The sequence below is a fragment of the Schistocerca cancellata genome, chromosome 4, assembly GCF_023864275.1.
Source record: "Schistocerca cancellata isolate TAMUIC-IGC-003103 chromosome 4, iqSchCanc2.1, whole genome shotgun sequence".
In the NCBI taxonomy this organism is placed as follows: domain Eukaryota; kingdom Metazoa; phylum Arthropoda; class Insecta; order Orthoptera; family Acrididae; genus Schistocerca; species Schistocerca cancellata.
Window position 1 is genome coordinate 732,634,595 of NC_064629.1, and position 27,907 is coordinate 732,662,501.

The following is a 27,907-nucleotide window of genomic DNA, read 5'->3' on the forward strand; positions in this document are numbered from 1 at the left end:
GTGAGACAGGGTTGTAGCAAATCCCCGATGTTATTCCATCTGTATATTGAGCAAGCAATAAAGGAAACAAAAGAAAAATTTGGAGTAGGTATTAAAGTCCAGCGATAAGAAATTAAAAAAATGGTTCAAATGGCTCTAAGCACTATGGCACTTAACATCTGAGGTCATCAGTCCCCTAGAACTTAGAACTACTTAAACCTAACTAACCTAAGGGAATGACACAAATCCATGCCCGAGGCAGGATTCGAACCTGCGACCGTAGCGGTCGCGCGGCTCCAGACTGAAGAAATAAAGACCTTAAAGTTTGCCAATGACATTATAATTCTGTCTGAGACAGCAAGGGGCTTGAAAGAGTAGTTGAACGGAATGGACAGTGTCTTGAAAGGAGGATAAAAGATAAACACCAAGAAAAGCAAAACGAGGATAGTGGAATGTAGTCGAATTAAATCGGGTGATGCTGAGGGAATCAGATAAGGAAATGAGACACTTAAGGTAGTAGATGAGATTTGCTATTTGAGAAGCAAAGTAACTGATCATGGTCGAAGTAGGGAGAATATAAAATGTAGACTGGCAATGGCAAGAAACGCATTTCTGAAGAAGAGAAATTTGTTAACATCCAGTATAATTGATTTGTCAGGAAGTCCTTTCTGAAAGTACTTGTGTGGAAGTGAAACATGGACAATAAACAGTTTAGACAAGAAGAGAATAGAAGATTTTGAAATGTGGTGCTGAAGATTAGATGGGTAGATCACGTAACTAACGAGGAGGTACTGAATAGCATTGGGGAAAAGAGAAATTTGTGTTACAAGCTGACTAGAAGACGGGATCGGTTGCTAGGACACATTCTGAGGCATCAAGGGATCACCAGTTTAGTACTTGAGGGGAAGTGCGAGGGGTAAGAATCGTAGAGGGCGACCAAGAGATGAATACAGTAAGCAGATTCAGAAGGCTGTAGGTTGCAGCAGTTACTCGGAGATGAAGAGGCTTGCGCAGGATAGAGTAGCATGGAGGGCTGCATCAAACCAGTCTTTGCACTGAAAACTGCAACAACAACAGGAAAAATGTATTCGCAGTTGCGAATATGGGCAACCTCCAACTACATACTGGAATGACTACTTTGGAAATTTGTGCTGGACCGGGACTCAAACCCGGATCTTCCGCTTGTCCCGGGCGGTAGCCTTAACAATTTCGGCTACTAGTGCGGGTTTCGTGGCCAGACGCAGACTTCCATAGGTCGTCGTCCATGTGTCATTAACCTGGAATCGTATACTTTCTGTAATTCCCGTACAGGGGAGACATTTCATCGAAAATCGCTAGCCTGGTATCGGCGGATGCACGTCCGAAGTACCACTGCATCGTACTCCTTACAGACACGGACATTGCAATATTGTATTTTTGAGAGGAGCTGCGTTTGAATCATTCCACCCATCCATGAGTTTCGTGATTTGGCTAGACTATTTCAGGTTAACAATGGCACGTTCCGTCAACGTTGTCCTAGTGTAAATTTCTTTTGTCATCGAACTGCGAATTTCACCGAGCAAATATGAAAGGAGAGAAGCATTCACACATACGTGACTGGAAAGTCGCCAAGAAGCCACGCCCAAGTTGGCCGTCGCGGCTAGACCTCCATCCGATTCCAAGCAGCGGGTGCGAACCGAATCCGGTTCACCGCTACTTTGTACCCAGCGCACTGCTGGCTAGTAGGCCAAATGCTGTTTTGACGGATAAAGAAGACGGGCGCGTGACGTAGTCGGACGCTGTAAAGCGAAGTTTTAGTAAGGCAAATAAACAAGCAATTTACGTGCTGCTCTTGTACTTTTCCTCTCTTTTTGCGACGGTATGACCAGTCAAGTATTAGACTGGAGAGAAGTTGTACATTACCGAGTAATGGAATAGAAAGAAGCTGACTGAAATTCGCACCTAATTCCTTCCCTCCCCCCCCCCCCCTCCCCACCAGATCTCGATGGAGATGCGGATTTAATTGATGAGGTATGGTCAAAGTATACCGTAATGTTTCGGAAAGACTGGAAAATGGTCGTCTGTTCAGTGTTATAGCGTCACTGATTACATACGCGCCGACCGTTGTGACCGAGCGGTTCTAGACGCTTAAATCTGGAACCGCGCTGCTGCTACGGTCGCAGGTTCGAATCCTGCCTCGGGCATGGCTGCGTGTGATGTCCTTAGGTTAGTTAGGTTTAAGTAGTTCTAAGTCTAGGGGACTGATGACTTCAGATGTTAAGCCCCATAGTGCTTCGAGTCATTTGAATCATTTTTGATTACATTCGCTAGAAGTGTAATACCGTTAGTGTTGTGATAGAACAATTCGTGTCTGACAGACAGGAGGGCGTTATTCGAAGCCATCAGTTTCAGCACTGTAAAACAGGCATTTATTTTTAACACTTAGGGCTCAAACATGTATGCGGATACGTAATAGTTAATCGCAGCGTAACATTCACGCATGAATGTTACGCTGTCGTTAGGAATCTGAAAAAAAAAACGCTGCTTACCACTTAATAGTTTTTAAAACTACAAATTAAGTCGTTATTTTTGCTCCACCAGTTACAGAGTTATTCCATTGTTCCAAAAATTATGTTCTCATGTCTTCAGTCACGTAGCCATGATTTATAGATGAGCTGCATTAAAGTATTATTGTATACTATTCGCTGATGAGCCAAAACATTATGACCACGTACTTAAAATCGTGCTGGTCCTCTTTTTGAACGCAGTTCAGCAGTGATTCTGCGTATCATGGATTCGACAAGTACCTGATAGGTTTCCAAAGGTTCGTGGCACCAGATGTCCACTTGACCTCTTAGCCACAAATAATCCTGATCTATAGAGAGCGTCATGACGGAGACAGGGATTAGTGAACACAAGGTCATTGTAGCGAGGCTCAAAAACATATCAACCAAAATCACTAAAAATAAACGCAAAATATATCTATGTAGAACAGCAGATAAAAATTCGCTTGATGCCTCCGTAAGAAGGAGTCTCCATTCCTTCCAAGCTAATTATGTAAGTGTAGACCACATATGGCTCAAATTCAAAGATACAGTATCGAAAGCAATAGATTTCATACCGCATGAGTTGATAAGAGACGGGACTGATCCACTATGGTACACAAAACACATCAGAACACTGTCGCAGAAGCAACGAAAAAAGCATACCAAATTCAGAAGAACGCAAAATTCCCAAGACTGGCTAAGTTTCACGGAGGCTCGAAATTTAGTGCGGACGTCAATGCGAGATGCTTTTAATAGTTTCCACAATGAAACATTGTCTCAAAATATGGTAGAAAACCCAAAGAGATTCTGGTCGTATGTAAAGTACACCAGTGGCAAAAAAAAAAAAAAAGGTCAATACCGTCACTGCGCGATAGCGATGGAATTGTTACCGATGATGGTGCCACTAAAGCAGAGTTAATAAATGCAGTTTTCCGTAATTCCTTCACGAAAGAAGACGAAATAAATATTCCAGAATTCGAAACCAGAACAGCTGTTAGCATGAGTGACATAAAAATAGATATCTTAGGTGTTGCGAAACAACTTAAGAAAGGCAAGTCTTCCGGACCAGATGGTATACCAATCAGGTTCGTCTGAGAGTATGCAGACACAATAGCGCCTTTCTTAGCAATCATGAACAACCGCTCACTTGACGAAAGGTCTGTTCCTAAAGACTGGAAAGTAGCACAGGCCACACCAATATTCAAGAAAGGAAATAGGAGTAACCCATTGAATTACAGACCCATATCACTGACCTCAATTTTTGGAGCATATACTGTACTCGAACTTTATCAGTCACCTTGAAGAAAATGACTTATTGATACATAACCAACACGGATTCAGAAAATATCGTTCATGTGCAACACAGATAGCTCTTTATTCCCATGAAGTAATGAGTGCTGTCGACAGGGGATCTCAGATCGATTCCATATTCCTAGATTTCCAGAAGGCTTTTGATACCGTTCCTCACAATCGACTATTAATCAAATTGCGTGCATATAGAGTATCGTCTCAGATGTGTAACTGGATTCGTGATTTCCTCTCAGAAAGGTCACAGTTAGTAGTGAAAGACGGTAAATCATCGAGTAGAACGGCAGTGATACCAGGCGTTCCGCAAGGTAGTGTCATAGGCCCTCTGCTGCTCCTGATTTATATAAATGATCTAGGTGATAATCTGAGCAGCCCCCTTAGATTGTTTGCTGATGACGTTGTAATTTACCGTCTAGTAAAATCATCAGACCATCAATTCCCATTACAAAATGAACTAGAGAGAATTTCTGTATGGTGCGAAAAGTGGCAATTAGCACTAAACAAAGAAAAGTGCGAGGTCATCCCCATGGGTTCTAAAAGAAACCCGATAAATTTTGGGTATACGATAAATCGCACAAATCTAAGGGCTGTCAACTCGACTAAATACTAGGAATTACAATTACAAGCAACTTAAATTGGGAAGCCCACATAGATAATATTGTGGCCGGCCTTTGTGGCCGAGCAGTTCTAGGCGCTACAGTCTGGAACCGCGCGACCGCTACGGTCGCAGGTTCGAATCCTGCCTCGGGCATGGATGTGTGTATTGTCCTTAGGTTAGTTAGGTTTAAGTAGTTCTAAGTTCTAGGGGAGTGATGACCTCAGAAGTTAAGTCCCATAGTGCTCAGAGCCATTTGAACCATTTGATAATATTGTGGGGAAGACTGCGCTTCGTTGGCAGAACAGTTAGAAGACAAACCCACTAAAGAGACAGGCTACATTACACTTGTCCGTCCTCTGCTGGAATATTGTTGCGCGGTATGGGATCCTTACCAGGTAGGATAGACGGAGGACATCGAAAAAGTGCAAAGAAGGGCAGCTCGTTTCGTGTTACCGCGCAGTATGGGTGAGAGTGTCACTGATATGATACGCGAGTTGGGGTGGCAGTCACTGAAACAAAGACGGTTTTCTTTGCGGAGAGATCTATTGACAAAATTTCAGTCACCAACTTTCTCTTCCGAATGCATAAATATTTTGTTGTCACCCACCTACGTAGGGAGAAATGGTAATCATAATAAAATAAGAGAAATCAGAGCTCGAACGGAAAGATTAAGGTATTTCTTTTTCCCACGCGCCATTTGAGAGTGGAATGGTAGAGAGGTAGTATGGAAATGGTTCGATGAACCCTCTGCCAGGCACTTAAATGTGAATTGCAGAGTAACCATGTAGATGGAGATGTGGATGCCTACGCATAGGGCACACACCTCCTGTAATTTACGGGCGGTTGGTTCGTGGGCACGGAGCTGTCCCTCGATAGCGTCCCAGTTGGCTTTCATCGGATTCAGATAAGCTGAATGTGATAGCCAAGACATCAACGTGAGTTCACATTCATTCTCCTCAAACCATTGCAGCACGATTCTGACCTTCTGTCACGGACAGATATGCTGCTGTAAGATGCCATCGCTGTTGAGGAAGACGTCAGTCATAAGGGGTTACAGGTGGTGCCTAATAACGTACACGTAATCCACAGCTGTTCAAATGGCTCTGAGCACTATGGGACTTAACAGCTATGGTCATCAGTCCCCTAGAACTTAGAACTACTTAAACCTAACTAACCTAAGGACAGCACACAACACCCAGTCATCACGAGGCAGAGAAAATCCCTGACCCCGCCGGGAATCGAACCCGGGAACCTGGGCGTGGGAAGCGAGAACGCTACCGCACGACCACGAGCTGCGGACCACAGCTGTCACAGTGCCTTAGAATAGTACCGCAGGTCCCATGGAAGCTCAGGTGACTGTCCCCATAACATAATACTGCTCCCACCGGCTTGCGTCAGTGGCGAGCCTGGATGACGGCGTATGTAGACACGACCATCCACCTGGTTTAACAATAAACGGAATTCATCCGACCAGGCGGCACGGTACCATCGATCCACGGTCCAGTCTCGATGATACCGTGCACACTGTAATCCTAATTGACGATGTTGTTCGGTGAGTCTACATGGGAACACGTAGCGGTCCTCTATTGCGGAACACCATGTTCAACACTGCGCTGAACGGTGTGCTCCAAAACACTTGTGCCTGTGCCAACACCGTACCTTGAGTCAGATTTGCCACAGATAGCGGGCTATCCTTCCTATGTTCTGTGACGAGGTGTGGACGTCCAACTTCTTGTCACCTACTCGTAATTTCAACACTCTTCAACCACTTTCCACACGTGCTCACGACGGCAGCACGCGGGAAGCCGACTCTACAAAAAGAGGGAAACCACAGATGTCAACAATTACCTGCCAGCATCCTTGCTCACAGCATTTTCAAAAATCTTTGAGAACGTAATGTACTCAAGAGTGGTTAGCCATCTCAACAGTAATGGGGTACTTAATAAATCACAGTTCGGATTTTAGAAATGCTCTTCTGCTGAGACAGCACTATACAATTTCACTGTCCACATAATAGAGTCTTTAAATAGTAAAATGTCACCAGTAGGAATATTCTGTGACTTATTCCAAAGCATTTGATTGTGTGAACCATGACATTATGTTAGAGAAATTACAATTCTATGGTATAAATGGAACAGCATATGAGTGGTTTAAGTCATATCTACAGAACAGGAAGCAAAAAGTCTCTTTATGTGCTTCAAGCGATTCAAATGAGTTTGCCACTTCATCTAACTGGGGTGAAATTACATTAGGTGTTCCACAAGGTTCGATCATGGGTCTTCTCCCGTTCTTGGTATATGTGAATGACCTTCCTTCTTATGTGAAGCAAGATGCTGAACTCACACTGTTTGCTGATGATACAAGCATAATTATTAATCCAGTAAAAGAAAGTCCGATAGAAAATGATACAAATAAGGTCTTTGGAAAAGTTATTAATTGGTTTTCTGCGAAAGGGCTTGCTCTGAACTTTGAAAAAACACAGCACATCCAATTCTCTGCTGCAGAAAGTATAATTCCTTCAATAAACAAAACACATCAAAAGAAGTCAGTAGCCAAGGTAGTGCATACTAAGTTTTTGGGTGTACATATAGATGAGAATCTTAATTGGAAAATTCATATTTTGGATCTCCTAAAGCGACTAGGTTTAGTAACTTTTGCAATCAGGATAACTGCCAATTTTGAGGATGTAGAAATTAGTAACCTAAAATACTTTGCATACTTCCACTCTCTGATGTCATACGGAATAATATTCTGGAGCAGCTCAACACTTAGGCAAAAGGTATTCACTGCTTAAAAGAAAACAGTTAGAATAATGTGTGGGGTTCATAGTCGCACATCCTGTAGGCATCTGTTTAAAAGGTTAGGAATTCTTACACCTGCTTCACAGTACATTTACTCAGTAATGAAATTTTTTCTCAACATCATGTACCAGTTTAAAATCAACAGCGACATTCATGATTACAATACCAGAAAAAAGAAAGACCTACACTATTCTTTACTTAACCTATCTTTGGCACAGAAAGGGGTAAAATACGCTGCTATAAAACTTTTTGATAAGCTACCAGATGAAATAAAATGTCTGACAGACAGCAGTAATAGTTTCAAAAACAAATCGAAATCATACCTCTTTGGCAACTCTTTCTATACAATAGATGAATTCTTGAATGTGAGTAAATAAATCTGGAGATATAATATATGCATTTTGTGCCATCTAAGGTAATGGGATAGATAACAGAAATATCTAGGTATACCACTATAATGTAAACAACAACAAAAACTTGTTTCCTGTGCGCATTTCTTGTGCATTTGACACGTTCCACATCATAACGGGTTTTCCGTGCTATTGATCAATGGAACACGTAACTAACAAACTAACTAACCAGGGCACTGGGCCATAGCAGTCTGGTTTCTGTCAAAGTCGCTTAATTCGGTGGATTTCCGCATTTGGGCCAGTTATCGTCGCTAGAATGAATCCCCATTCGTCTCTGCTCCGCTCATATACTTCTCTTCCCGTGTCACGTACCTTCAGCGCCACCAGGCAGCACATAACCTCGTGATGGGCAATGGTCACAATGAAATTATTTCGAGCAGTTAGTTCATGAACCCACACGAATACTAAACGCTTGTGAAAACACACTTGACCTCTTAGCAACAAATAAACCTTAGTTAGTAACGAGCATCAAAACCGATTCAGGGATTAGTGAACACAGGGTTCTCTTAGCGAGACTGAATATTCTAATCCCCAAATCCTCGAAAAATAAGCGAAAAATATACCTATTCAAAAAAGCAGATAAAAATTCACTTAAAGCCTTCATGAGAGACAATCTCCACTCATTCCAAATCAATAATATAAGTGCAGACCAGATGTGGCTTAAATTCAAAGAAATAGTATCGGCAGCAATTGAGATATTTATACCAAATAAATTAACAAACGACGGAGCTGATCCTCCTTGGTACACAAAACGGGTTAGAACACTGTTGCAGAAACAACGAAACAAACATGCAATATTTAAACAGACTCAAAATCCCCAAGATTGGCGATCTTTTACAGAAGCTCAAAATTTAGCGCGGACTTGAATGCGAGATGCTTATAACAGTTTCCTTAACGAAACATTGTCTCGAAACCTGGCAGATAATCCAAAGAGATTCTGGTCCTATGTGAAGTATGTTATCGGCAAGAAACAATCAATGCCTTCTCTGCGCGATATCAATGGAGAAACTATCAAAGACAGTGCTGCCAAAGCAGAGTTACTAAACACAGCCTGCCGAAATGCCTTCACAAAAGAAGACGAAGTAAATATTCCAGAATCCGAATCGAGAACAGCTGCCAACATGAGTAACGTAGAAGTAAATATCCTCGGAGTAGTGAAGCAATAATCCTGAGTTAATAACGAGCATCAAAGGCTTCTGGTCCAGATTGTATACCAATTAGGTTCCTTTCGGAGTATGCTGATGCATTAGCTCCATACTTAACAACCATATGCAACCGTTCGCTTGACGAAAGATCCTTACCCAAAGACTGGAAAGTTGCACAGGTCACACCAATATTCAAGAAAGGTAGTAGGAGTAATTCACTAAAGTACAGGCCCATATTGTTAACGTCGATATGCAGCAAAATTTTGGAACATATATTGTGTTCGAACATTATGAATGACCTCGAAGAAAACGGTCTATTGACACACAGTCAACATGGGCTTAGAAAACATCGTTCCTGTGAAACACAACTAGCTCTTTATTCACAGGAAGTGTTGAGTGCTATTGACAAGGGATTTCAGATCGATTCCGTATTTCTGGATTTCCGGAAGGCTTTTGACACTGTACCACACAAGCGGCTCGTAATGAAATTGCGTGCTTATGGAGTATCGTCCTCAGTTATATGACTAGATTTGTGATTTCCTCTCAGAGAGGTCTCAGTTCGTAGTAACTGACGGAAAGTCATCGAGTAAAACTTATGTGATTTCTGGCGTTCCCCATGGTAGTGTTATAGACCCTTTGTTGTTCCTTATCTATATAAACGTTTTGGGTTCAAATGGCTCTGAGCACTATGGGACTTAACATCTATGGTCATCAGTCCCCTAGAACTTAGAACTACTTAAACCTAACTAACCTAAGGACATCACACAACACAAACGTTTTGGGAGACAACCTGAGCAGCCGTCTTCGGTTGTTTACAGATGACGCTGTCGTTTATCGACTAATAAAGTCATCAGAAGATCAAAACAAACTGCAAAACTATTTAGAAATGATATCTGAATGGTGCGAAAAGTTGTAGTTGACCCTAAATAACGAAAAGTGTGAGGTCATTGACATGAGTGCTAAAAGGAACTCGTTAAACTTCCGTTACACGATAAATCAGTCTAATCTAAAAGCCGTAAATTCAACTAAATACCTAGAAATTACAATTACGAACAACTTAAATTGGAGGGAACACACAGAAAATGTTCTGGGGTACGCTAACCAAAGACTGCGTTTTCTTGGCAGGGCACTTACAAAATGTAACAGACTCACTAAGGAGACTGCCTACACTACGCTTGTCCGTCCTCCTTTAGAATACTGCTCCGCGGTGTGGGATCCTTACCAGATAGGACTGACGGAGTACATCGAAAAAGTTCAAAGAAAAAAAAAATGGCTCTGAGCACTATGGGACTTAACATCTATGGTCATCAGTCCCCTAGAACTTAGAACTACTTAAACCTAACTAACCTAAGGACATCACACACATCCATGCCCGAGGCAGGATTCGAACCTGCGACCGTAGCGGTCACGCGGTTCCAAACTGAAGCGCCTAGAACAGCACGGCCACACTGGCCGGCAGTTCAAAGAAAGGCAGCACGTTTTGTATTATCGCGAAATATGGGAGAGTGTCACAGAAATGATACAGGATTTGGGCTGGACATCATTAAAAGAAAGGCGTTTTTCGTTGCGACGGAATCTTCTCTCGAAATTCCAATCACCACCTTTCTCTTCCGAATGCGAAAATATTTTGTTGACACCGACCTACATAGGGAGGAACGATCATCACGATAAATTAAGGGAATTCAGAGCTCGTACGGAAAGATATAGGTGTTCATTCTTTCCACGCGCTATACTAGGTTGGAATAATAGAGAATTGTGAAGGTGGTTCGATGAACCCTCTGCCAGGCACTTAAATGTGATTTGCAGAGTATCCATGTAGATGTAGATGTAGATGTTCATACATACTGTACGAGTCTAATCTGGACATTATTTTTAGCAGTGTATCAAAATAGTTGTTTTGAAATCCCCGTACTATTTCTTATCATGACGACATCACAGTTTGTTTGACAAAGGTGACGTGTAATAATGCAAGAGTAGCAGAAGAAATTAAATGCCGTCTGCAACGGTGTATTGAAAAGAGTTCAAAAAACTGTACACGATATTCGAGTACTTCACTCATTGTGTATTGGCTGCGAATAAATTTCCAACGCCCACTACGAGGTATGGTGTGTGCCATAGGAACAGCTGCGAAGTTCTCAGAAATTGAGACAGAAAGTGAAGCCTTCGCTAAAAAGGAATGTCACGGAATACCTGCTCAGCTGCATTACTGCAGCCAAGTTTTTCTCGCTTGGCGTTCGCCGTCGTTCACGACTGAGGCAACTTGTGTGTCACGGTTTCCCTGTCGCTACTCGGCGTGCCTGACTTCTCGATTCCTTCCGCGCGAAGTGTCAGTGGAGCCGCACTTGCTCCGAAAGTAGATAGCATCAACTAAAAATAATCACTCCATTTTTTGTGAGTTTCTAACGTCAGTAGTATTTAATAAGATCTTTCTTTCATAAGATCTGTCTTTCACTCGTATGGTTCAAATGGCTCTGAGCACTATGGGACTAAACATATGAGGTCATCAGTCCCCTAGAACTTAGAACTACTTAAACCTAACTAACCTAAGGACATCACACACATCAATGCCCGAGGCAGGATTCGAACCTGCGTTTGTAGCGGTCGCGCGGTTCCAGACTGAAGCGCCTACAACCGCCCGGCCACACCGGCCGGCTTTCATTCGTAGCTAATGAGAAAACAAAAACGTCTTTTGTGGCTTAGTGGGCCAACAAATTAGCAGAACCTACCGAAGGAGCTGCTCCATAGAGGAATAAGCAAACCTTTTTTTATAATCTCAGCCGAATGAGAGCAACTTCTCAAAATGCTGTGCATTCACAATAAGTGAAATTGCCGAGTAACATATTTTGACCCACCGGAAAGGTATATTTCATATCCCACCTAGTAGGTTCATGCATTGTATAAAAAGTCGAAAGTATCTCGAAGCTCTGAGTAAAATTCTGTAAGGTCGAGCTGTTAAAGGTTTTCCCACCGCAGTACTTGTTCGTAAGATTTAGGAATATCTAATGTTGTTTGAACTGGAGTTGCCACATTGGTAAAATTTTTGACTTCTTTGCTTAAACCGATATGAAATACGCATTTGACTATCTGTTTGCAGCCGGCCAGGGTGGCCGAGCGGTTCTAGGCGCTACAGTCTGGAGCCGCGCGACCGCTACGGACGCAGGTTCGAATCCTTCCTCGGGCATGGATGTGTGTGATGTCCTTAGGTTAGTTAGGTTTAAGTAGTTCTAAGTTCTAGAGGACTGATGACCTCAGCAGTTAAGTCCCATAATGCTAAGAGCCATTTTTTATCTGTTTGCTTTTATGACGTGTTCATTTTTGCGTATCTCCCACAGACTGCATCTTCCTTAAGCTGTGTCACAGATAGTCTCTGTCTACTGTTTCTCTCTTTCACTGCTACTTTCATTAAGTAGTTAATTATAAAGGTATGCGCAAAAATACATTTTAGTGCTCTGTGTACTTTTCTGATAGTAGTGTTACGTAAGTTTTCTCCTTTACTGATTTGCGAAAATTTATTAGTATCGTTTCTTACGCGACAGTATAGAACTCAGAAAATTTTTATGGCTAATACTTCTTTTCCGGAATTTAAGCTGTAACTCCCAGAGACGATAATTTTCCAAAAATTTCTGTTATTTGCTCAAAATGTGTTACAATGTCATTCACGTGAAAAGACGTATGAAGCTGGTGCAACGTATACGCTTCTTCCTATTAAAATGAGGTAGTAAATTATAAAAAATTATAAAAAATAAACCTATTGCAGCTAATTAAAATGGTGAGAAGTTAAAACACACGTCAACTGCGTTAAGCTCTTCCAATTACAGCTCATTATTTACCCACTTTAATTCCTCTCTCGCACATGGGACCTGCGTCCATCCCCTACAAATGGCTGTAAGTTGAACAAAAAAGTTCATATTTTAAAATTATCGCAATTTGTCACGAAACACACAGGACAGGTAGTGGGAAGATGATGGGAGAATAGTCATCAGTCTTTTTTGTTTTGTTTTAGCATTCAATTCCCTTTGTCCTGCTCAAGTGGGGATGGCGACTATCATCGGTAACAAAAACTTTTGCTAATGCTTATGGAACATTCTGTCGGCTTTTGGAGGAAAATAGACATACTAATAACTTGAAAACAAAGTATTAATGTTCCACTATAATATTTATTAGTTCGTTATGAACTGGCTTTCAGCTTCTTCGACCAGCGTCAGAGAACTTAAGTTACCAGACGATGGCTTATGAGGCTGAAAGCCTGATCATAACGAACTAGTAAATATTATTGTGGAACGTTAAAAAATGATTCAAATGGCTCTGAGCACTATAGGACTTAACATCTGAGGTCATCAGTCCCCTAGACTTAGAACTACTTAAACCTAACTAACCTAAGGACATCACACACATCCATGCCCGAGGCAGGATTCGAACCTGCAACCGTAGCAGCAGCGCGGCTCCAGGCTGAAGCTCCTAGGACCGCTCGGCCACAGCGGCCGGCGTAGAACATTAATACTTTTTATTCAAGCTATTAAGAACATTTACTTTTAAGGCTAACAGTTTCAAAATATTTAAAACTTTAGTGGCGCTCTATGACACAGCACTTTTAAATTAAAATAAAGATAAGTTGTTTGTGTAAAAGATGCGTTGATGGCTGCATAGACTAAGGTTCAAATGGCTCTGAGCACTATGGGACTTAACATCTATGGTCATCAGTCCCCTAGAACTACTTAAGCCTAGCTAACCTAAGGACATCAGACAACACCCAGTCATCACGAGGCAGAGAAAATCCCTGACCCCGCCGGGAATCGAACCCGGGAACCCGGGCGTGGGAAGCGAGAACGCTACCGCACGACCACGAGCTGCGGTCTTAGACTAAGGTGTTCCACAGATTTTCCGTTGTTGACGAGACTGCTGCTGGGTAGGTTCGTAACTACGAGATTGTAGGGTTGGATGAGAAGTGAAATTTGGTGATTTGGAGGACGAAGTAAGCAGTAGTTGGGGGTTTGCTGAAAGTTGGAAGGCGACAGATGATTTTGGTTTTATGAGGGAGAATGTTTCGGAAAGGAAGCGAGTGGAATAACTGGAACTGGAACACGACACCAAACCAAATTGTTGAAAAGGGATGGAGAAGAATGGGAAGACAAAAAGAAGGGTTCTATTAAATCTGGAAGAAATGGTAGATGTCATGGTGCAATTATTTAAGGAACACGGGATGTTCACAGTGCCTCCACAATACATATATTCACTTATGAAATTTGTTATTAATAACCCATAACAATTCAAAAATAACAGCAAAGTGTGTGAAGTAGTAACTGTAATTGTTAAAAAAAAAGACTGTACCGTGAAAAGACAATTTATGTTAAACCTACACATTCCAAATCATTACATTATTACGAAATGTCATATTCACGATCTAAGGAACAAGTATTAATGTAATGTAATGCACTAACAATTACGCAAACGCCGCTGCTCTCGACCGTTAAGTGAAGGCCGTCGGCCATTGTGTTGCCGTGGTGAGAGATGATGGCTCAAATTTGGTATTCTTGGCACACTCTTGACACTGTGGACCTCAGAATATTAAATTCCCTAACAATTTCCGAAATGGAACGTCCCATGTGTTTACCTCCAACTGCTGTTCTGCGTTCAGAGTCTGTTAATTCCGGTCGTGCTGTCATAATCACGTCGAAAACCTTTCCACATGAATTACTGGAGTGCAAATGACAGGCCCGCCGGTGCACTGCCCTTTTATACATAAAGCACGCGATACTGCCGCCATCTGTATATGTGTATATCGCTAAGACTTCGGTCACCTCACTGTATCTTAAGGATTACTGAAGGCAAAGATTTACTCTGGGGGTAGCCCCTTGCGTTGTTTCAAGTCTGATGCATAGCGCGCGTGGCAAATGTCGTAATGGTATGGGTGAAGAACTGACAAAGTCGGGTGACTGCTGATTTTAGGGGTCTCTTGAGACTGGCTGGATGTGTGCCGTGCCTCCAGCGTGAGCCTCACCCCGCTACTTCGTTCGTGGCTTTCAATCCTAAAGTACTTTAAAATGTTTTATACCGGCAGGCGGGCGGTTGCTGTCGTCGCTGCTGGGATACCCGAGCTCGTGCCGCCACAACGCGGCGGCGTACCGCTGCACGCTGACCTTCACCTGCTGGCTGGTGGGCGGCCAGCTGACGCCCGGCTGCAGCTCGTCCGGCGGGCCGCTCGACGTGGTGGCCGACCTGCTCTTCACGTGCTGCGTGCCCGCGCACCACTCGCACCCGCCGCCCCCGCCACCGCCGCCGCCACCGCCCCCACCCAAGCTGCCTCCGCCGCTGCCGCCTTCCGCCTCTTTCCTGCCGGCTTCGCCTAGCGGGCTCCCGTCACGCAGGGAGGATATAGATCACAGGAATAACCAGCTACTAGACGTTACCAGTATAGGTAAGCTCATTTCCCTTCGAAACTATTCACCAAAAGAAACTGCAGGATGGCAGACTAAAGGCCGAAATACTACACTACTACCCATTAAAATTGCTACACCAAGAAGAAAGGCAGATGATAAACGGGTATTCATTGGTAAATATACTATACTAGAACTGACATGTTATTACATTTTCACGCAATTTGGGTGCACAGATCCTGAGAAATCACTACCCAGAACAACCACCTCTGGCCGTAATAACAGCCTAGATACGCCTGGGCATTGGGTCAAACAGAGCTTGGATGGTGTGTACAGGCACAGCTGCCCATGCAGCTTCAACACGATACCACAGTTCATCAACAGTAGTGACTGGCGTTTTGTGACGAGCCAGTTGCTCGGCCACTATTGACCAGACGTTTTCAATTGGTGAGAGATCTGGAGAATATGCTGGCCGGGGCAGCAATCGAACATTTTCTGTATCCAGAAAGGCCCGTACAGGACCTGCAACATGCGGTCGTGCATTATCCTGCTGAAATGTAGCGTTTCGCAGGGATCGAATGAAGGGTAGAGCCATGGGTCGTAACACATCTGAAATGTAACGTCCACTGTTCAAAGTGTCGTCAATGCGAACAAGAGGTGACCGAGACGTGTAACCAATGGCACCCCATACCATCACGCCGGGTGATACACTAGTATGGCGTGACGAATACACGCTTCCAATGTGTGTTCACCGCGACGTCGCCAAACACGGTTGCGACCATCATGATGCTGTAAACAGAACCTGGATTCACCCAAAAAAGTGACGTTTTGCCATCCGTGCATACAGGTTCGTCGTTGAGTACACCATCTTAGGCGCTCCTGTCTGTGATGCAGCGTCAAGGGTAACCGCAGCCATGGTCCCCGAGCTGATAGTCCATGCTGTTGCAAACGTCGTCGAACTGTTCGTGTTTCTTGCAAACGTCTCCATCTGTTGACTCAGGGATCGAGACGTGGCTGCACGATCCATTACAGCCCTGCGGATAAGATGCCTGTCATCTCGACTGCTAGTGATACGAGGCTGTTGGGATCCAGCACGGCGTTCCGTATTACCCTCCTGAACCCTCCGATTCCATATTCTACTAACAGTCATTGGATCTCGACCAACGCGAGCAGAAATGTCGCGATACGATAAACCGCAATCGCGATAGGCTACAATCCGACCTTGATCAAAGTCGGAAACGTGATGGTACGCATTTCTCCTCTTTACACGAGGCATCACAACAACGTTTCACTAGGCAACGCCGGTCAACTGCTGTTTGTGTATGAGAAATCGGTTGGAAACATTCCTCATGTCAGCACGTTGTAGGTGTCGCCACCGGCGCCAATCTTGTGTGAATGCTCTGGAAAGCTAATAATTTGCATATCACAGACTCTTCTTCTTGTCGGTTAAATTTCGCGTCCGTACCACGTCATCTTCTTGGTGTAGCAATTTTAATGGCCAGTAGTGTAAATGTCTTTTTCCAAAGCTGTTTCGCAGAGGAAGACTGTACTGTAGTTCCGTCTCTAGATTGTCGCACTGATGACAAAATGGTAGATATTGAAACAGATGACAGAGGGACAGAAAAATAATTAAAATCGCTCAAGAGGAAAGGCCGCTGGACCTGATGGGATACCAGTTCGATTTTACACAGAGTACGCGAAGGAACTTGCCCCCCTTCTTGCAGCGGCGTACCGTAGGTCTCTAGAAGAGCCTAACGTTCCAAAAGATTGGAAAAGGGCACAGGTCATCCCAGTTTTCAAGAAGGGACGTCGAACAGATGTGCAGAACTATAGACCTATATCTCTAGCATCGAACAGTTGTAGAATTTTGGAACACGTATTATGTTCGAGTATAATGACTTTTCTGGAGACCAGAAATCTACTCTGTAGGATTCAGCATGGGTTTCGAAAAAGACGATCGTGTGAAACGCAGCTCGCGCTATTCGTCCACGAGAATCAGAGGGCCATAGACACGGGTTCCCAGGTAGATGCCGTGTTTCTTGACTTCCGCAAGGCGTTTGACACAGTTCCCCACAGTCGTTTAGTGAACAAAGTAAGAGCATATGGACTATCAGACTAATTGTGTGACTGGATTGAAGAGTTCCTAGACAACAGAACGCAGCATGTCATTCTCAATGGAGAGAACTCTTCCGAAGTAAGAGTGATTTCAGGTGTGCCGCAGGGGAGTGTCGTAGGACCGTTGCTGTTCACAATATATATAAATGACATTGTGGATAACGTCGGAAGTTCACTGAGGTTTTTTGCGGATGATGCTGTAGTACATCGAGAGGTTGTAACAATGGAAAATTGTACTGAAATGCAGGAGGATCTGCAACGAATTGACGCATGGTGCAGGGAATGGCAACTGAAGCTCAATAAAGACAAGTGTAATGTGCTGCGAATACGCAGAAAGAAAGATTCTTTATCATTTAGCTACAATATAGCAGGTCAGCAACTGGAAGCAGTTAATTCCATAAATTTTCTGGGAATAGGCATTAGGAGTGATTTAAATTGGAATGACCATATAAAATTAATCGTCGGTAAAGCAGATGCCAGACTGAGATTCATTGGAAGAAACCTAAGGAAATGCTTTCCGAAAACAAAGGAAGTAGGTTACAGTACACTTGTTCGTCCACTGCTTGAATAGGCTTACCGGCGTGGACTCTGCAAGAGAGACGCTCAGTAGCTCGATACGGGCTTTTGTTGAAGTTTGGAGAACATACTTTCACCGAGGAGACAAGCAGTATATTGCTCCCTCCTACGTATAACTCGCGAAGAGACCATGAGGATAAAATCAGAGAGATTAGAGCCCCCACAGAGGCATACCGACAATCTTTCTTGACACGAACAATACGAGACTGGAATGGAAGGGAGAACCGATAGAGGTACTCAAGGTACCCTCCGCCACACACCGTCAGGTCGCTTGCGGAGTATGGATGTAGATGCAGGTGTAGATCTCGACCGGAAGAATGGATCACTCTAGAGACTCGTGGGCCGTGGGCTGGTTCGCACGTATCGTTGCCCTAATTCTTTTCTACAAAACGGGAGGAATATAGTGCGCTGTCGATCAAATAAGTAATACACGTGGTAGGAGCTGTAGGAGGGATGGTTCCTTACTGAATGAAAGGCGAGTGTTGCCTCTGCATCAGCTACTTTCCTTTATTCTGATTTATTATTAGTAAAATAAATGGGATGTATAAAAAGGATAGTGGCAACACTGTTATAATCCATACAAGACTTTACTGACAGATGTTCATCACATTACACTTTCTCACTATAATCGCCCCGCACCTCGGTCACCTTCCTCTACACCGATGGAAGGCGTCGTACACCGTCAGCACACCCATCTCTATTGATGTCTCTCAGGGACCGCCCTATGAAAGGTTCCAGATACTGCCTTTGCATCTATACAGGCTGGCTCCCTAAGAGTCGCCAGACACTTTTTCTCTGGTGTGTCGGTAGATACCTGCAGTTTCGTTTTTGCTATGTGTAGCTGGAGTCGTCCCAGACAAACACTGTAAGGTGATTATAATTTCGCACCTTACAAGAATTCATCCACATACTTTGCCGTGAGCTACAAACACAATTAGGTATCATGTGATAGGTTGTACATCGTATATATGAATATATAAAGGAGACTGATTGTCACGTACGTCTTGTAAATAATTGTTAACGCTTATGGCATGAAAGCTGACGGTGTGTCTTTATTATAAATACGGCGTAATGAATGATTGACTATACTAGTAGAGGTTGGAATACCAGTGGAGATGAAACGGCAGACAGAACTCAAGCTCTTGGTGGAAGGCTCACATAGGTGTTGGTCCTGCTTAAACACAGGAAGTGGCTGACAGACGTCGTGGTACATGAGCTCTGGAGCACAATAGGTTGACGGCCAGCCGCTATTGTACAGGGCTATTACAAATGATTGAAGCGATTTCATAAATTCACTGTAGCTCCATTCATTGACATATGGTCACGACACACTACAGATACGCAGAAAAACTTATAAAGTTTTGTTCGGCTGAAGCCGCACTTCAGGTTTCTGCCGCCAGAGCGCTCGAGAGCGCAGTGAGACAAAATGGCGACAGGAGCCGAGAAAGCGTATGTTGTGCTTGAAATGCACTCACATCAGTCAGTCATAACAGTGCAACGACACTTCAGGACGAAGTTCAGCAAAGATCCACCAACTGCTAACTCCATTCGGCGATGGTATGCGCAGTTTAAAGCTTCTGGATGCCTCTGTAAGGGGAAATCAACGGGTCGGCCTGTAGTGAGCGAAGAAACGGTTGAACGCGTGCGGGCAAGTTTCACGCGTAGCCCGCGGAAGTCGACGAATAAAGCAAGCAGGGAGCTAAACGTACCACAGCCGACGGTTTGGAAAATCTTACGGAAAAGGCTAAAGCAGAAGCCTTACCGTTTCGAACTCATTGATGGGGACATGCTGCGCCGAGTGTGGGAGGAACTTGATTATCGGCTTGATGTCTGCCGAATCACTAAAGGGGCACATATCAAACATTTGTGAATGCCTAAAAAAACTTTTTGAGTTTTTGTATGTGTGTGCAAAGCATTGTGAAAATATCTCAAATAATAAAGTTATTGTAGGGCTGTGAAATCGCTTCAATCATTTGTAATAACCCTGTAGAATGGGCCGGAAGAATAACCGGATAATACTTCCCAACGCTGAAAATCTTGGACGCAGGTGAGAGGAACGAAGAAGCGGCACCTCGGAAACCACGCAGGCTGGGTTATTTCCAAGGACTTTTACTCAGAAGCGTACCACTGTATGAGTACAGGTTTTTCCTCGCAAACTTTCCGCGCTGGACGACAAAAGACAAAAATATGGTTGATCGGCGTTCGGAAGAATCTGCTGAGAGGGAGAATAGTCCGTGATTTCTGGAATATGATTCGTTTTCGGAATTGCGAGGGTGGGGAGCCGAGCCTTGCTGGGAGGCCAGCAGTGGAGAGACGAGGTCTTCCGTTGTGAGCGCTCGGGTGTGGACGGTCACTCGATATCAGCTTTGTTGGTACGGACGTTCTTGCTGTCTTTGCTCTCATGATAGTTTATTGTTACAACAGTTAGGTACTGTACTGTTGCGAAACCTTTACGATTTGGAGGTCGTCGTTGAGTTCACAGCGTTCTGTAATTGAGAGCACCTCCTCTGCCTATACTTATGTTGAGACGTTATCTGAACTCCGTCCTTGTTCTCGTCTGTAGAACACAGAGTAGAGAAAACAGTATTAGAGTATATTTGTCAGAGGACCGCATTCTGCCGTCCTAGTGTTTGAAAGAGTCTATTTGTGGCTGGAGTTCTTCCGTTGTCGCAGACGAGTACGAGAACCATCACTTTGTCGCACCGGACGCACTACATACGATGATATCGCAAATTGCTTCGGCTTATTAGGGCTATAAAAGCTAAACTGCTGTGATCGCATTAGTTTATTTCCACCGAGGTTCCACACCACCGTAGATCATCTTTGAAAGTAGTGTCTTCTAGTGTTTGGTACGTAGATGATGTCAGTCATTTCGCGTTATTGAGATTAGACCGCGCAGTCATAATAAGGGGCAGAGTTGGGCAAATTGATTACTAATTTTACTTAGGAAATGTAAACTTTGTAATATAAAGGTTTTTTAAATCTGCAATAAATATATAAGCAAGAACAACGTTTATCATTTAGTAGGATTAGTTGCCTTCATCATTCATGTATGTTTAGATTGTAATTTATAGAATTAAGAGATCCTAAGATCTGCTTCAGGGGGTAGTCAGACAGGGCCAAATCTTCATTTTAGAGTTTATTATTCTATGTCGCGCACATTCATTTTACACCCGCCTGAAGTAGCATCTTGGAACACTGCTCATCACGACTTTCATACAACTACCAATGTCGACGGAAAATGTGGGTTTGTTTTACAGTACAAACAAAATGATCTTTAAAGTGGAATTTTACGTGTCCATTGGATAGAGCGGTCCCGCATTATTCTGGTGCGATATTCCCTTTGTCGATGTGTATTAACAGAGACAGTAAAAAAACGAAGAATAACCACTACTCCAGCAGCCCAGCACTGCCCTGGCCCTCGCTGACTGCTACTGCCATGCAGTACCACAGCTGAGCCGCTGCTGCAGTACTGGTTGTCCTTCGTGTTTTATTGTCCCTGTTAATTCATGCTCATAACACGAATATCGAAGTAGACTAATTTGTGACCGCTCCGTCGAACGGACACGTGAAATTCCACTTAAAAAAATAATTTTGTTTGTAAAGGGAAACAAACCGACGCTCTCCGTCCGCACTAGACGTCGCATGAAAGACGTGACGAGTAGCATTTGTTTGGGCTGACTCCAGCTACACATAAAAAAAAAAAAAAAAATAGAAATTGCAATCACTTGCCGAAACACCAGAGAAAATGTTCCTGACGAATCTTAGGAGAGACAGCCCGTGTAAACAAAACACCGTGCCTGCCCCCAGCAGTCAGTGATTTTTAACTCCTCGTGACGATGACGGAGACAGCCATCGAAAGTTCGAGTGCTTAATGCGAAACTTGTAAACCGAGAAGACTTTATTGAAGTGTGCCGCCGCGAAAGTCTCCAAGGACACATAGCTTCTTTTGTGTTTTAGAGTGTGCCACAAAGGGTTTACTTCATTTTGGTGATCAGATCATAATCACACGGACTCATATCGGGTGAATGTGGTGGATGTTTCAATATCTCCCACATACGCAGGAGCTATTGCACGTGGTTCGCCATGTGGCATCGTGCGTTGTCATGAGGAATGATGGGATGAAATGCCAGTGGCAGTGAGGGATGAAGGTAATGGTACGATGTGATACAGGATTAACCCATGGATATCGCAATCCAGAATAGCCATCCATCATCTTGGTACCAGCTGGTTAACTGTCTCGCAGCACACGTTCTGTGGAAGAGGAAAACCAGGGCGTTTCCATTCGTTGAAGTGCCGCTTTAATCGTTGTTCGTACAACAGAGCCCAGGCTTCGTCCATAATGACGATCATTCCAAGGAAGTATTCACCCACCCTGTGGTAGCGAATGAGTAATTCCTCTGCAAGTGCATAACGATGTCACTGTTGAACCTTGGTCATTGCATGCCGTACCTAACGCGCTGCGATTGTTTGTATCCGGTTTCGTGGTCACTTGCATTGTACTCCTTTGGATAACGATCGTCATGATTTTTTGATATGTGGAGTAATATTTATTCTGATTTGGATGGATGATTTGAGAGTGGCTTATGAATAAAAACCCGAAACTAGTCATGATCAAGTAATAACAAGAGCTATTTTACAACTTTGGCTGTTTGTCGTACTGAAATGAGTGGAAATGGTCTTCAGATATCGTCAAAATGCGGATACAGCAACTTCTGAAGTCGGATTAAAAACTGGTTGAAATACTTGCTAAATTTTTGTAAGGTTTCCATACTATTGAAATATGTGAACATGTGTGTCCCGCCTTCTAGGCCTTGCTGGCCTTCAGTGAACAAGGTGAGCGAGCACTGCGTCGCTGGTAGATTTGCAGAACAACCTTCCTTCACTTGACTGCAGGAGACGCCTTCGCAGTTTACGTGTAACGAAATACTTCTAATCACTATGACAAGATATTAGTTTCTTTATCTCCAAAACGCGGTATGGATAAAGCGCTATAATTTCAAACCGATTGACTAATTCCCATAGCATTAAGCCAATAATGGAACAGTATCCTTGAGAAATAAGGCTCAGGCACCTATTAGCAAGAAAATATGGGGTTCTAGAGGAAAGTCTTATGGGCTGTTTCGATATAATATGCAAATTTTCCAATAAAGATCTATCGACACAGTTATGTTTTTCACTTTTTTCCTGTCCATGTTTAGTAGTCGCCAGTTTACAATGAAAGTTGTGGTCATAGAATAATGTTAAATCATATTTAATTCGACCACATAACTGCCTAATATCAGCCATCCATGTAAACTGTAAAGGTAAAACCGTAAAGGTAAAACTTAAGGACTCTAAGCACTAATTCTGACCTACTGGTTGCTAAATCAGTATCAAAGCACACCTCTGATCCCACAGGAAGGTCCTGATAATCACTGGAGCAGCAAGAAACTTATAGAGGGAATCACCACAGAATCTTCATCCTTTGCTACAGTATTTAAAAAAGATCTACAAGTGGCAGAGCAACGGTGAAGATTAAGTAACTGTTTATTCCAGAAGTATTCGCCACTGCTGTTAGTACATGTATCCCACAGCGAGACAAGACAGTTAAGAGCTTCATGGAAACATGATTGTACCTAGGCGTGCACCTTTTCGTCTAAAGCAAATCGACGGCCACAGATCTTTTTTTAGGGCCCCAAAATTATGGAAATCGCATGGAGAGAGATTGGGACTGTATGGACGATGTATAAGGGCATTCCAGTGAAACTTCTTTAGCGTGGGCAGGCCCACATGTTGCCTAGGTTGCTTCGACTAGGCTGCAGCATTTTAGCTGGGAAGCCATTACAAAATCCCCATCTCTCCACATACGATCTACATATTTTTGGATCACCGAAAAAAGACATTCATTGCCCTCGATTTGCTTTGGACGAAGAGTACACGACTAAGTACAATACTGTTTCTACAGGCAGCCACTATCATTTTTCCACGAAGGTACTGACCATCTCGTCTCAAACTGGGAGAAATTTATTAACAGTTATGGCGATTACTTTTGAAATAACAAACAATTTACTTGCTTTTTTCCGTCTCTCTCTCGTTTTCATCTGACTGCCTCTTATATGTTCTAGTAGAATGATTTTAAAAAGTCGCGAATAACAATGGGTAAAGGAAGGCCCAAGCATTTAAATCTTCAGGAAAAATGTTCTTCTTTACTCACAGTTTCTGCCGGAAGCAAACCTCGATAGCTAGTGACACAACTCTGCAAACTTTCATAGACAACTGAATTCCTGCCCAAAGTACATACAGCTGAAAGTCTGACTGCCAACAATACCCATGTAATAACACTAGAAAAGCAGCACATTTTTGAATGGAAATATGAAGGTATGCAGTAGAAGGTTGAATAATTCAACTTGGAAACAACATATTTTTGAAAGTAACCGATTTCCTATGTGAAGAATAAGATTCTGGTGCCTGTGGGTCTTTGACTGTAAATGGAACCTATGTAATATCCCAGACGTATAGCACATTTATGGGAGTGGCATTGATATTACTATTTAATGTAACATGCAGTAAGAATTTTTGACAGCTGCTTCAAACTGTCAATTTACCAGTATTGTATGACTTGTTAAGCATTTTATGAAAATATATATGTGAAACCATGTAAAATATGCCAGAAAATGAAATATTGAAACTTAAACAATGGAAACTCTAGGTTAGAGCATCAACAGTATATGAATAAGATAGATTCCTACTCACCATGAAGATGACATGTTGAGTTGCTGACAGGCACAACAAAAAGACCCTTGAATACTGTCTTTAAGCCAGAGTCTTCTGCAGAAAAGAAAACACACACACATTCATTCACACAACCCAGCACACCTCTCTCTCACACACAAACATGGCTACCATCTCTGACATCTCAGGCAGCGCCACTGGAGATGGCGGCCATGTCTGTGTGAGGTGTGCTTGCTTGTGTGAATGAATGTGTGTGTATTTTCTTTTCTGAAGATGACTTTGGCTGAAAACTAATATGTAAGTGCCTTCTCACTGCTCCTGTGTTGAACTCATCTTAATAGTGAGTAGCAACCTTTATACTTATATTGTTAATATTGAAACTTAAATATTGATGTAAGAAAAAAAATGATAATTGGTGAAGAAAGCGTGACCTCTTCTGAGTTTCTACATAAATTTTGTTGTCAGTTGTGTTACTATGAGACATAAATGAACTAACTGTGTTGAAGTTGACCCTTATGTAGACTGCATTATATTTTCCTTTACAGTTACATTTTGCATTTTAATTGGTGAATATCTTTTCAGAATGTGGGACACCACAGCTTACTTTCCAGAAACGAATAATTGGTGGCAATGAGGCTTACTTTGGGGAATTTCCTTGGCAAGCACACATTCGCATAGCGGGTTACCAGTGTGGAGGAGTGCTTGTCAGTCAGTGGTATGTTGCAACAGCAGCCCACTGTATACACAGGTAAGATGTCTGTATAGATAACAGGCCATTATTTGAAAATGAGGATCCCAGATAATTACGCAACTTAGTACATGAAAGTTCTCAATATGTCAAATAAGCAGAAAGATGACTTGTCAGTGTAAATAAGAAGATATTATACTTACATGATAGAGAAACTTAAGGTAGTGACATTTACATGTCAGTATTGGTAACATAAATTTTAGACACATATCAACTCATACAATTTTGGTCGTAGTTTGAACCACTACATTACTCCTGTTCAGGGATGTGTTATTTCCCTTGGTAAGTATGTTTTACAAGGGTCACTCCAAAAGAAATGCACACTATTTTTGTAAAAATACAGTTTATTCTGCATGTGTGAAAGTTCTACAGTGTGTAGATACATCCTTCCTGCTTGTTTTCAAACTTAATTCAACCTGTTCCCGTGAGTAGTGCCATAACAGCATGTCTTCAAGATGGCTGCTACACTTGACGATTGTCAGAAGCAATGTGCTGTCATAGAATTCCTGTGCTGTGAAAACGAGACAGTGGGAAACATCCACAAGAGGTTGAAAAAGGTGTATGGAGATGCTGCTGTCAATCACAGTACAGTTAGTCAGTGGGCAAGAAAGTTACGTGATGAAAGCAGGTATGACAATATTGAGGATTGTCCTTGCAGCGGCAGGCCTTGTACTGCAAACACTCCAGGCAATGTGCAGAGAGTTAATGAATTGGTGACTACCGACAGACACATCACAGTGAACGAATTGTCACGCTACGCTGGGATAGGGGAAGGAAGTGTTTGCAAAACACTGAAAGTGTTGACGTTAAAAAAGGTTTGTGCCTGGTGGGTTCCCAGGATGTTGACAGTGGCTCACAAAGAAACAAGAAAAACGGTATGTAGTAAACTTTTGGAACAGTACGAGAATGGAGGAGATGAATTTCTTGGAAGAAATGTGACAGGTGATGAAACATGGCTCCATCATTTGTCACCAGAGATGAAGAGGCAATCAATGGACTGGCATCATGCAAATTCACCCAAGAAAAAAAAAAAAAAATTCAAAACCACACCTTCTGCTGGAAAAGTTATGGCTACAGTGTTTTTCGATTCCGAAGGACTCTTGCTTGTGGACATCATGCCAAGTGGAACCACCATAAATTCTGATGCGTATGTGACGACACTGAAGAAACTTCAAGCTCAAGTGAGTCGAGTTCGATCACATTGGCAAAAACAGGATGATTTGCTGTTGCACGACAATGAACGGCCACATTTCAGTCAAAAAAACCATGTAAGTGATCACAAAAGACAACACTGAAACACCCGCCTTACAGTCTTGACCTGGCTCCATGGGACTATCATATCTTTGGGAAACTGAAAGACTCTCTTCGTGGAACAAGGTTTGAAGATGATGACTCCCTTGTGCATGCTGCCAAACAGTGGCTCCAACAGGTTGGTCCAGAATTTTACTGTGCGGGTATACATGCGCTGGTTTCAAGATGGCATAAGGTAGTTGAGAGGGATGGAAATTATGTGGAGAAAAGAAAATATTGTTCCTAAAGGATGTATCTACACACTGTAAAACTTTCAAACATCTAGAATAAAAGATGGGTTTAAAAAGAAAATAGTGTGCATTTCTTTTGGAGTGACCCTCGTATGTCTCACTATCTTTATTACAAAGGGAAACTGAACTGTAATCTCAGTAAGCATTAGGTACACTAAGCCTTGCATTCTGTGTTGCTGACACTGCTATACATCTAAATTCTGCTTTGACAAGTTGTTGTTTGCATCGCTTCAAATTTGCATGTTAGATGTAACATGCAGTAACATACCTGTTGTGAGGCCCAACTGGAGAGTATTGTTCACTTCTCTTACTACAAATTTCAACAGTGTCATAATCTGCAAATAATTTTTTTTTTCTTTAAAGATATTTCTACTAACATGAAATCCTCACTAAACCGTTTTTCAAATTTAGTGGTGCCTCTGTAGCATTTGTACAGAACTTCTCTACTACTCAGCAGTCAAATGACACCCTGAAGTTAACTAACATTTAAACTGCATAATGCCTGGCTATTTTTAATTGTTTGTTTTAATTTTGTCATCTTACATTTCAGTTTCTTCTAGAAAAGGGAACACAGGCTTATTTGAACCTCTCTGTATAACTATAAGTTTTTCCTTCATTGTGTCTCTCAGTTGAATTCCTTAACTTGTCTCCCCCTCAGTTTCTTATTTTCAGTCTTGCATTTTGTTTTCAATATCCTACATTGTTTCAATAAATACTATGTATTTACAATTATTTTTTCTTAATTATTTCATAGTTCTACAACTGTCATAGTTCATGGTTGCTCTTGCGTGGCATTCTGAAGAAGAAAAAAGAACAAGTTGCTAAATTGATAGTGTGTGAAACAAATAATGAGGTTAATAAATTATGTGTCAGAATTATTAGGAAAATGGACTTACATTCAATAGGCAATCGGTTCAAATTGCAGTGCCGTCATCATGATTTAAATATTCTGTTGTTTCCCAGACCTTTCAAATGAATACTAGGAGGATGCTAGCAACAAAGTCATGCATAATTCTTTAAGTGAGGTATTGTTGCACAATGAATAATTTGTATTTAGTAGGATGTTAACCCTA

The 27,907-nt window shown here is 42.5% G+C and overlaps 1 protein-coding gene across 1 annotated transcript in view; it reads left to right on the forward strand.

The window, feature by feature from the left end:
• Positions 1-27,907, forward strand: part of LOC126184522 (serine proteinase stubble) — a 229,022-nt gene that overhangs the window by 169,361 nt on the left and 31,754 nt on the right. The window contains exons 3-4 of the mRNA XM_049926922.1: positions 14,825-15,181; positions 25,128-25,293. Coding sequence (XP_049782879.1) covers positions 14,825-15,181; positions 25,128-25,293 — 523 coding nt within the window. The remainder of the gene's footprint in view (positions 1-14,824; positions 15,182-25,127; positions 25,294-27,907) is intronic.